Source organism: Cupressus sempervirens, chromosome 5 (assembly GCF_028749045.1).
Source record: "Cupressus sempervirens isolate cs-2001-9-10 chromosome 5, ASM2874904v1, whole genome shotgun sequence".
NCBI classification, from domain to species: Eukaryota; Viridiplantae; Streptophyta; class Pinopsida; order Cupressales; family Cupressaceae; genus Cupressus; species Cupressus sempervirens.
In genome coordinates, this window is record NC_143122.1 from 329,579,886 (window position 1) to 329,592,554 (window position 12,669).

General features: G+C 35.6%; 1 protein-coding gene across 1 annotated transcript; it reads right to left on the minus strand.

Annotated features, from left to right (window-relative positions):
• Positions 1-1,453: 1,453 nt before the first annotated feature.
• Positions 1,454-3,631, minus strand: LOC149556026 (L-gulonolactone oxidase 5-like). The gene is made up of 2 exons (XM_089830139.1): positions 2,626-3,631; positions 1,454-2,526 (listed from the first exon to the last, which is right to left on the minus strand). Exons 1-2 carry the CDS (start codon positions 3,554-3,556, stop codon positions 1,682-1,684), a joined length of 1,776 nt encoding a protein of 591 aa, XP_089686265.1. The 5' UTR covers positions 3,557-3,631; the 3' UTR covers positions 1,454-1,681.
• Positions 3,632-12,669: the final 9,038 nt, after the last annotated feature.

The following is a 12,669-nucleotide window of genomic DNA, read 5'->3' on the forward strand; positions in this document are numbered from 1 at the left end:
CTACCAAGTACTCACCATGACTAACTCACGATCTATTTCTACAATGAAGCTAAATAGAAAAAGAGAGCTCATCATCATGGAAATGGACACCAAGCCTGAAATTTCATCCTAGTGGAGCACCATTTTCGCACCATATCCACCATGGGTTGGAACATTACAAACTTTCCAAGTAGACTCAAGGAAAGACCTAAATAAATTGAATCAATCATGAAATTTGGAAGTGAAATATGTGGTCCGATAGCCCCTAAAGAAATTGTGGGTTCCTCTCAAGAGTCCACAACAATCTTGTATCCAACAATAGCCCTTAGCCAGTTTGACTTAGGGATCATCATTTTGTTTGCAGCCATCATGGGACCCTCCAACAAGTAGGGGCTAAAACATGCACAATTATCAAGAATATCACATGGTACCGTCAAGCTAGGATTTGCCTTTGAATGCACTACCCAAGTGTTTAGAGACTTGACAAAAGTGACTAGCTCAAGATTTGGGCAGACAGTTACATGCTTCAGAGGAGGGGGTAAAGGTGGGGAGGATCCAACCACACGAAGATTGGGAGGGCATGAATAGTGGTGTAGGATGAAGCGAGTGAAAATTTTGCTTCTTTGTAATAAAATGCATGTCTATATTATGTTGATCAAGAAATGATTATTAATATTTTGATTAATGTTAACCATTGAATATATTCACATTAACATAAATACACTATTTGATCTTGTCTTTTTAAAAGAATTAAATCAATGTACAACGTTCGAGGTATGAGTATTAAGCCTTAATAGTCCTTGTCAAAACATAAATATTAGAATACCAATGCTAACAAATTTCAAATGATAACTATTTTAGTAGTTTGCTTCAAATGGTCATGTTTTGATATGCATAATAAACTATCTCACTTTCACAATGATTGATTCCATGAATATATATATTTTTTTGGAATGAAAGAAGTTTATTTTACAAATTCTTAAACTATTATCTAATTGAACTCAAACTCTAAATTTTTTTTATAATACATTTACTATTTACTAAGGCATATTCAAAATATAACTTTATAGTTTAACATTATTTACTCTTGTAAATAAAGTTTTCTCTTAAAAATAAAAATTAATATGCATACATTTCTATAATGATTTTTAGTAGACAATTTTTTTAATTTTCTATTTTAAGATATTTAAAAAATTAAGACACACATGCTATTTTTATTCAAATGGCTTAAATATCACACACTAAGACTTGATTCTTAAGCTAAAAGTGTGAAATACTCCAAATTGACTTACTTTTTGAAAACTTTATTTTTCCTTAGTGTGTGATGTTTGAAAGTGACCTTTTTTAAATAAAAAGAAATATCAGTATATTATATACATTTTTAAATTATTGAACACTATAAAGTTTTAATGTACTATGAAAATAAACTTTGATTATACTATTTATTGTACATATAGTCAAAATTCAGAAGATATATTACTTAAAAAAAGATCATGTTATTATTGTGTGACATAACTCTAAAAGTAGACATTGTTTCCTTGAATTTGTCAGCTCTGAACATTACACTAGTTACTCATTAAATTGGTATCATTATGGTGCTATGTATGACACCTGCTTATTCGAATTGATACATACTTATTTAAAAGTGGAGTATCATTGTGCTCTGTAACATCATCCCTACTTATTTCAAATGACACCTTGTTCAGATGGTGTTCCTACAAACACGAGCATACTCCCATATTCTCCCTGGTTTGCAAAGAAACCCTTTCTCTGGAGCGCAATGTTTATCCTCCCTACATTTACACACCTTATCCAGTGCACATCCATCTCTCAGCTCCTCCACACCTTTCCCTCCTATTGCAAACAATCCATCAGTCCAATCATTAGAAAACACCCCATTTGGATCAAACCTCTCCTTCACCCTCAAAAACTCTTCCAAGTTCACTGCCCGTTTCGCCAACCCTTCGAACAAGTGACCTCCAGACTTTCCCCAGTGCAACGACCCTCCATACTTCTCGATCACCATCTGCTCGATCTCTTGAAACACATCTTCATTCCACTTTGGCGTACCAGCTTCCCTCGGTCGATAAGTTATGAGCTCGATTGTAACAACATCCTCAGTGGGTCCAAGGTACACCTCGGACTTCTTTACAGACCTCAGAGATAATATAGTCTGGTCACACAACTTTTGGGGATCCAAATCTCTTATTTTCTTCACATCAACTATGGCTTCTCGCAAGCGAGACAAAGGTACTCTTAGCTCCACATCAAAGAACAAAGACGCGTGTATGCGACGGTCCCAGCCACATGTGGTCTCATTTTTATCTAAGATCCGTGTGGGAGTACAATTCTCATCTGGGTAGCTGGAGACAACTCGTTCGCACTCACCAGATGTCTGCATCCGATGATTGAAACCGACGACCGGATAACCCGTGAAAACTTTGCCGTCATTCAAGAAGCCATACCCATTCGGCACAGCTTCAATTGTTCCGTTTCCAATACGGCGGCAAATTTCAACCACGTCTGGTTTTGCCTGCAGTAAATCGACTGAATGGCATAGACAAACAAAATTAGACAACAAAAACAAAATGCATCTCGACAAAAAAAGAAATAGTAATGAGATTGCAGGAATGTGAAAACTCTCACCTTGATAAGCACTCGTTTCAATGGCAGCGACTGTGAAGGGACTACCAATGAGTGTAGTGATGCCGTCTCCTGCAACATCAACGGAAACTCGATCGTTGGCTATAAAAACCGCCTTCCGATGTGAAGGAAGCCAATGAATGTCGCCAAATGAGTGAGCTCTGAGAAAACCTTCTGCTTCGTTTTCAAGACCGTAATCATCTTTCACTGAAACGGAAACAGATCGCTTGAACATGGGCTCCAGAGAAAACGTTATCTCCGAAATGGCTCCAAGCGTTCCCAGAGACAATTTGGCGGCGTTGAGATCTTCATCCGCTTCAGTCAAAGATACAATCTTTGCGTAGCCATGGGAAGGAGAGGCGGGCACAACGATTCTCATTCCCACCACGTACTCGTAAACTCCACTGCCTTTCCCGGCAAGGCCGCTGCCGTGGGCTCCGGTCGAAATAACGCCGGCGGCAGAAACTCCGCTGATATAAGCCATAGTGCGAAGAGCGAGGCCATGCTTTGCAGCTTCTTCGATGACGTCACTCATCATTGCTCCGGCTTGGACGGTGATTGTCATCGCCTTTCTGTTCACTTCAATGATTGAGTCATAATTTTGGGTCGAAATGATGAGCCCTGAGGTTTCGACACAGACGAGCTTAGAGAGGCTGTGAGCATGTTTGCTCACCACTCTGATCTTCTGCCCTTTTCGGACAGCGTGGGCAACGGCGCGCAACAGTTGGGGTTCTGTAGCCGGCCATGCCACGCTGGCGGCCTTGCAAAGAGAACGGTCCTCCCATATTCCCTGGAAATTGAAGATTTCACAGTCATTTCTTGTGCATTGCACGGATGGAGCAGGCGGGCAAGCTTTTAAATTGGCGTCTGCGCACAATGCAGGCGCGAAATAAACAGCCAACACAATCAAGACACAAAGAGTACGCATCATCATTTTCTAGCTGTTGCACTAAAGAGAAGCTGTGTGTGTATATATACAAAATTTTGTTACAGCTCGTAATGGGTACCGTCTTCCACACACAAACATACATATAAAAATGTACAATCAATATTTTATACGTTTGAGACATTCTAAAGTCCATCTTGATTCGAAAGATTGTTTAACACGATGTGGAATTTGAAAATAGTAGTTGTCGACGGGCAATGATTGTATTGTATATACTATCTTTGTCATGTTTGTTATTTGGTCGTAATCTCAACGTTTACGATACCTTCACGTCCAACGCATTACACCGAAAGCTTTGCATGTTTCTTCTTTGGGAAATTGTGGACTTTGTATTCGGGTTTGGGGCTATCGAAGAAAATGGAAGGTTCCTTGCAAGTGTTCATATCATATTAACATATTCGCTTTGGGGATAAGGAAAACTTCAATTCTTCGAGTTTGTTAATATTTGTATGGCCAAAATAGTCGTTGGTTCCTTTTATTCATTACTTTATCAGAGCGACATTGGGATAATTATTAACGTAACGTGTGATTTGGGAAAATCAAAGATAGGCATTATCCATTTTTGTGCCCATTTGATTCTGCTTCACGTGGAGACGATTCCAGCATGAAAAGTTGATACTAATAATTTTCAAGACGACTTTAATGAACGTGAACATCCACAAGAAACGGTCCAATCTTGTTCACGTTAACATGTAGGAACTTACGTTGGTCGGAAGATTCCTCTTGTTCACACCTATATATCACTTCTATTAAAGTGGGTTGCGAATTGCTGGACTCTTAAAAGAGATTTTGACTCATGAAATATGGGGCAATGAGTTTGTTTCAAAATCACATAGTTAAATTCTGATAGTAATATCACAATCTTAAAGAGAGTGTTAAAATTAATGTTTTTAGTCCTTTTAATTAAGGCACGAGACGATAGTTTTGAGTGTTTTTTTTGCATTAGTTGAATTGGTGGAAAAAATGCTAAATGAATATATATCCTGCAACATCTAACCAGCAAACTAGAACATATATCTTACCAAGAGGGACACTCTACTTTTTTAAAGTTTTCTTAAATATTATATGATTTAGTTGGTTCCATAGCCACTACGGTCTATGAGAACTTTTCTCAAAACAATCAGTGAGAAAGCGAATCGTTTACAAATTGGATTCAATTGTTAGATGTCAAATCAAGAGTTACAAAGGTTTTAATGCATCGTATCCTCCTAGAAAAAAAGCACAAAATGTTTTATGCCTTTCTATTTTCAAATTCTAGTCACATTATGCATTATTTTTTTTTTTTTTTGTAGAATGTTGGAACATATTCAAGTCATTTAACCAAAAAATTAACTCATTAACATCTTATAGAAATGCTAGAGATAAATGGATCTACAAGAGTGGATAACATGTCTTAAGTCTGAAGGGGGATGTTAGTGATTAGTCCAACGATCTCCTATTGGTGTCATATGATGGGATTCAAACTTGTAACAAGGCTCTAATACTAATTGTTGGAATATATTTTCCATTCTACCAAAAGATTGACCTATTAATATCTGATACAAATATTAGAGAAAAGTAGATCCATGCGAGTGAGTCAACCCATGTTTGAATGTTAAAGAGGAATGTTTGCTATTAGTCAACCATAGAAAAGTTAATTGGGGTTCAATAGCCCCCTGCCCCGCCCCACGCTCCTCTATATTAAAGGCTTAATAAGGCACCTATTTTCTATAAAATACCCTAACTAGAAATATTGAGCCTAAAATCATCAATCTCTCCATTCTTGTACAATATAACTACCCTAAACCACCCACCTAGAGCACAACTTCTTCTTGTACCAACCTAGCCCATACACAAAATTTCAATCCCTCTTGTAATTTACGTCCACCTCTACCCTGGAATCATTACATGGTTGATCTCTCCATGGAGGCCTACAAATAAAAATGTAAAGGAAAAATGTAGACTATGGTGATGATTCTCCTAATTGCAACTCCAATTTATTTTAACATTCTTATTCCCCTAACCAAAATGTTCGTCTCTCCCCTTTCCTCCCATAGAGATAACTCCAACAAGCTAGAGGAGGTGCAAATTTTCTAATCAACTTGAACACAATTTATGATCCATATTAAGATACACCATAAACCAGAGAATTTAAGAAGGCCTTTAGCACCCATATGTAGCTTTATGGATAGAAATTCATAGAAATCTATTTAGTTTTAAACAAGCATTTAGGTGCTAGAAAAGCTAGTTTTTGAGAAAGCCTAGGAAGGGATAAATGAATAAGTTTGATTATAGAACTTGGGAACAAACTTGAGTTATAGTTGAAATTTTTGACAGCTAGAGGGTTGTAGTAAAGGAAATTCATAATTTTATGAAATAAATCAAGAACCCACAGTTGGAAACTAAGTAATTAAACTAAAACAAAATCGGGAGGTCATTATGTAGTGCCTACCCCTAGTTTACTTTTCATATTATATTGCCAAATTCTTTTAGGCTGACTTTATGGTTATGTTTGATGATTAGTGGTATTTGATTTCTAGATTGTTTGAATATTATTTCATACTTAGTTGATTTATGTGATGAGCTATTTAATACTCCGTTATTTCATGTGTGTCATGATTATTCTTTCAATGATAATGCCTGTATATGACAATTTTAATTATTTGATGATGATAGTTAGATGGATGATTTATATGCATTTTCTATGGATACATATCCCATGCTTGCATGTGTATGGTGTACATGTATGTTTTACCTTGTATTTGACGTTTCTAATGTGGTTGAGGAAGGGAGTTGTAGTCACTTGCTAGTCAAAATCTATACCATGCACCACTCCCTCACCATTGACTATTTAGTTTAGATTATATGTATATGTACATTCTTGAATTTTATGCAAATTGTAGGTAGGATGAGTGTTCCCTATCACAGTATCTCAATGATAAAAGAGGGGAGATCATTCTTGAGTCCAAATCCTAACCCTAGGCTAATTTTCCTAGAAAGTAGGACAAGTATCTGAGTTATTTACCCTTCTAAATTTGTCAAGTGATGTGAATTTGTGATTTTGACCTTTGAGTTTGATTTAGTAAGTTTTGTCCTTTTGTATGAGTTTTCTTATTTAGAATTGTGAGTTTGTGGTGATTTTCAGTTATAATTAAATCAAATCAAAGATTATTAAATGATTTAATTTAATGAAAAAATTATAAACACAAATTAATATTTAATTATAGTGAAACTCCAGTATATTCTGAGCTGGAAAGTCTAGTTGATGCCGAATAAGATATGTTAGTGGAAGCCAAGTAAATGAATTACAATGGGAGCTAATTTACAAAGAATCCTTCAAGTGTCAAGTGTACAACTATAAGCACTATGCAATAAATGCTAGGTTTCAAACCTAATAAAGTTGAAAACCACTCATTTTCAAGCCATTCAAACACAAAGCAAAAATGAGAAGAGCGAAGAGGTGACCAAACAACAATTTGCACCAATCCCAATAATAATTCAACTTGAACTCTTTTATTTAAAGGTATTTCATCAAGTGCCGAGCTATGCAGTATTTGAAAGTTTATTTAATATTAAGCCCTAGTTAGGTCAAGATGGCATCTAGGTCAAAAACCACAAAGGGAAAGGATGATCATGATATTCAACTTGTTAGAAATGAAGTTAAATAGCCTAAATTTAGGCCAATACCTGAAGTTGCTTATAAAAATGACCCAGCTGGTGCTTTGTCAGTCATTCTAGACAAAGTTGTAATGGTCAAAGATGTTAGGAAGTGTTATAACTATAATATTGGAGCCATAGGTGACCTAGAAATTTTCAATGCCTTTGATAATCTGTGTGACAAGGGTATATTGAAGGATGAGTTTCAAATTGTTGAGAAGAAGGGTTTAACCAAAGCCCTAGTTTTTCCCATTGTATTTAAGACTGAATGGATTCATATAGTGTTAAGTTGAAATCATGATGGTTCATTTTGGTTAGAAATAGGGGCTATAAAGATCACAAAGAAAATTGTTCATAGGGTTACTAGATTCCCAACCCTAAATTAGCCTAAGACCCTAAGAAGTGATAAAAAGGAGGCAATAGAGAAAAATATTGGTGCCAACTAGAACAATAGGGGAATGACCATTGACACCATCACTGATCCCCTACTTGATTTCGATGTCAAATTCATATCTCATAAATTCTATCAATCAAATAGATTGAACAACATGCCATGTATAGCAGTAGATGTTGCATACAAACTTGTGAAAGGGAACCACACATATGACCTAGCAGAGGTCATGCTACAAAAAATCAATGAAAATTTGGGAGCCATAAGGAAATCTAAAGGAGCTCAATGCAAATTTGGATCAGTATTGGTTTGGATATTTTTCTATGTCATGAAGGAATTTCCATCAATTGTAAAGGTAAGATGGGATCCTAACAAGACAATTGTTACAGAAGTCAATGAATTTATTGAGAAAATGGGAGAAAATTTTGATGTTCAGATGACAAACTACATTGAGGACTTCAAGAAGTCCATGAAAAAAAGGATGAGGATACCAGTATCACTAGTTGAGCAACATGTAAATAACATTTGTTTCTTGGTTGACATAGGTTACACCTACATCCAAGCAATGATACCTAGAGTAAGATGGCTTAGGCCACTTGGATATGAGCTTGATGTGGACCAAGCTTCAACTACAACCATTGCTTTACTTGTAGAAGAAATTGACAAGGATGCTCCTCATTTTGGCACTTATGATATTGTCAAATCTAGAGTGGTAACTGATTTGAAGACAACATCTGCAGTGAAGAAGAAAGATGAAATGCTAAGAAAAATAAAGAAGACATTTGGGGCAAATATTGAAGGTGAAGCAGGAGAGGAGGTAGAAGAAGTAGAAGGTGACAACAAGGAAGAAGGTTAGCAAGGGCAAGAGCCAGAAGAATTGACATAGGGCTTAAAAAAAGACAAAGAAGAAGGTGCTAAGGAAGAAGAAGCCGAGGAAGCACTCACTAAAGCCAAAGCCACCAAAAGGAAAGCCAAAACTCAACCTGCATCCTAGGCCAAGGAAAAGAAAGGGACAAATCCCATTGAGGTCAAAACAAAGAAGCCTACTACAAGGGCTACCACAAGGCTTGCAACTCAAAAGGCAAAAGATGAAGCTGAAGAGAAGAAGAAAGCCACAAAGTAGACTAGTGAAGAACCAAGGAAGATAAGGAGATATGTTGCCCAGCCTGACTCAGATGAGGAAAGAATAGAGTCAGATGATATCAACTAGTTTAAAGTGGTAAGTCATCCCACAAAGTTAGCCATTGAAAATTTATGTGTAAATATTAGAAAAAAAAACTTGAATGGTTTAAAGAATATAGACTTTACTAAGCTTAATAAAGAAGAGAAAAATAAAATAGAGGAATCATTGTATGCAATGATGGTCGAATACAAACACACACCTCTAGAGTTAGATAGTACAATGTCCAAGGAGCTATACAAGATAGTTGCAGATAAGTCACATTTTTGTTTGCAAATGGAAAAGGAAATAAGAGAATCAACCTTAGCTAGAATATTGCCAGAAAAGGCATAATAAAAAAATTTCTCCTAAAAATAGAGCATTTTGCATTCTCCAAAATAAGATAGAGGATGTTGTAAATAAATCCACAAAATTGTGGAAGTCAATATACAAGTCAATTGAGATGTATTTGATGAGGAATATAAGGATGAGGCTAGCTCAAAGAGAAAAGAAGAAAAAGAAATAGGAAAGAAAGAGGAGAAGAAAGGTGAGGAAGGAAGAGTAGAAAAGGAAGCAAGTAAAGAGGAAGAAGAGGAGAATATAGGTAAAGGAGAGGAAAAGGCATTAGATGGACAGGAAGAACAAAGTGTGCAAGACACACAAATGCCACCTCTTAGCCCTCCTCATGCCACTATTATACCTATAGAGATCATAAAAATAGAGGATGTTATTAACACTTCATGTCAAAACATCAATCCTTTAACTGCAAAGGATCTCTCAAAGATCCTTCACCAATCTATCCTACAAGCATAGTTGTGTTCAAGCCCTATATTGGTGAGTGTAGATGGACTCCAAAGAGTAGTAGCAGCACCTCAAAGAGAAAAGGTGAAGTCAAAGGAACAACATTTTAAATACACTACTACTAAACTCTTACTAATTCCACCACCATCTCTACCAAAAGTCGTAAGTGATGCACTTTAGATGCCGAGTGTAGAAACAAAGGAAGATATAGGAAAACAAGAATAGTTAACAGGTTCACCCCCAAAAATTGTTAGTAATAAAGACAATCAAGAAGAAAAGAAGGAAGAGACAAGAGATGAGGAGCAAGCTACAATATAGACACTAGTTGAACTACCAAAAAATGGTACTCTCACTCAGACTCTTCAAAAGCTGAGCACTGAAATGATATCAATGCAAGTTCAAACACCAAGCTCAAGCTTTAGAAAGGTAGCCAGGATACTTCACTATGGAGATCTTGAACTTGATGAAGAGATCATCATTGCTTCCTATGAATCCAACACCCTCACCATAGAAAAGATAAATGAAATACAAGGTGCACTGGATAGGAGAAAGAGACAAGAAGTATTAAGAAGAGAATACAAGTAGAGGCAAGTATTGAATGAGATAAAGGACATCTTCATGGATGCCTTTAGCTTGCAGTCACCAGATGAGACAAGGCCTATAGTAGAACAACTATCAAATATAGTTGATTAGGTGACTAATGAAGACCATGATACAAATGCAAAATTAATGGAATGGTCAAAAAGAAAGTTTCAAGGAAAGGTTAATGAGAAGATATCAAGTGGAATTGCACTTGAATAGGTAGAGTTGGCCAAGACAATAGATAAGGCCAAAATTGTTCCTGAATTTTTTTTCTTTGTATAGAAAGTTTTGTGACTTTTCAAATTTCACACAAGAAACCAATCAAAGAATAATGAGCTTGGAAAGGAAATTTAAAATCTCTAGCGTGCAATTATGTAGAGATTTAGCTCAGAGTGAGAAGCATTTTGCACAGATGCTATTGGCTTTTCAAACTACTAAACAATGAAATGCTCAATATCATAGTGAAAATACTCATACAATCTAAGGATTAGCCAATTTCTAATAGAAATTACATGAATAAACGACTATGACCCAAATTCAACAAAACCAAAGGATGGTTTCCTACTCTTTCGGCTCTACTAAATCAATGCGGGTATACCTAGGGATGATTCTAATGCAAACTATTGTTTAGAGATTCTTTTAGTTTCATTCTAATTCTCATCTATTACCCACTAACACATGAGCAGTTTACTTCACTTCCTTTAATGTTCTCAAACTTGAATGCATCCCTTATTAGTAGATCTGGTCATAATTCTCCTAGGATTTACAAATATTCCTGGAAATAGCAGCTACCTAAGACTCAGAGAATAGATATAAATGAGTAGTGACTAGCATTTATAACTTTGAACAAAATGGAACTATAAATGATTTTGATTTTATAATTGGTTTGATATGCAGTAGAATTCATCCTTATTCACTTCTGACTTATGTGACCAGTGCCTTATCCATTGGGTAGAAAATTGACTATTTGTGGGAGATCTAATTCAAATAACTTGTAAATGAATTAATCACGTGTAATCACCCATTCCAATTCTTATAAAGTATCCTTTTCATAAATTCATAAGCGCTACTAATTTACTAAAGCATTTCTATAATTCCTTGAATTAAAAGCAATAATGAAATCAGTATACAACCCATCCAAATTGCATTTAGTCAATTTAAACTATATTTAAATGACTTCAAAGTAGATAAACACACAAAATGGAGACAAAAATTGATGACACAGATATAGTGTAAATACCCTTTTGTATTATCCTTTTAGATGACTAATACAATGACCAATAGAATGAAAAGCCCAGAATACCTTGTTGATTCTATCATTTCAATATGTCATTAGAAAGTACAACTAGAAATAAACTCAAAACAACTGCATACTATTGGGCTGACTGTATTCTCTCAAAAGACTAAAAATTATATAAAATTTGGACCATCACATTGCCTTGAAAACTCACTTATATAGGCATGAGTTGCAACAAGCAAAGGGAAAATGTGATTGATAGGTGTCCTTTTACAAAAATGAATATACTACCCCTTTACAAAAATATCGAGGCGCCTTAACTCAAAAAGAAACAATAAAAACAATTGCAGATGACAGCTGCAACATAAAATCTTTAACTTTGTCTTTTTCTCTAACTGCTCCCTATTGGTAAAGCTTTGATTTTTGCGATTGCTTCCTAGAAAAATATTTCTCTTTTGGTGGGTCATTCACATTCCTTGACTATTGTTAGTTCACTAATAGTTTTCTGCCACCTAACATCAGTAATTACCCTTCCTTCTATGGAAAACCTATTCATTTCAGTTTCAACCTTGAATAGGGTATCAATTAGTTCATTGAATGCACATTCATCAATATCATCCACAAAGATTGATACCACCTATGGCAAGTCTACAATATGATCAAAAGAACTAGACCATTCATTGAAATCTTTTAGTTTGTCCTAGGGATTAATAACAGAAAAAATTAAAGAATAAAAACCACTTGTTAATATTTTCATTTTATTTTGAATTACTGCCAGCTTCCTTGTGAAAATTTGCAATAAATATTTCACCTTATCCATACCCTCCTTCACAGTGATAACTTTATCCGGGAGATCTGGCTTCTTGGCTAACAAGGGTACTAGTCTATCAAAGAATTGCATATATAGCCCCCATTATTGAAAATTGGCTCAAGCCATCCAATTGCATCCTTACATACCTATTCTACAAACTATAGACTTATGAATGCATTATAAGCATCTTGAGATATCCTTTTCAAAGTGCTTATTCTATGGTTTAATACATTCATCAAAACATCTTTCTTGGTGGCACTATAAGATTGAGAAACTCCTGACTCCATACTAACCACATGCACTGACACTATCACCCCTATAGGTATTTCTTTTGTTTAGGCCTCTGCTTCTACAGTGTGCCTTCTTTCTTCCTCTTGCCTTCGTGCATGTTGTGCCTTTTCTGCTGCCTTGAATTGTTCTTTGAGGGATATTATTTCTATTTCCAGATTTTTAATTTTCTCCTCCAACTCTTCTATTCTTTGCT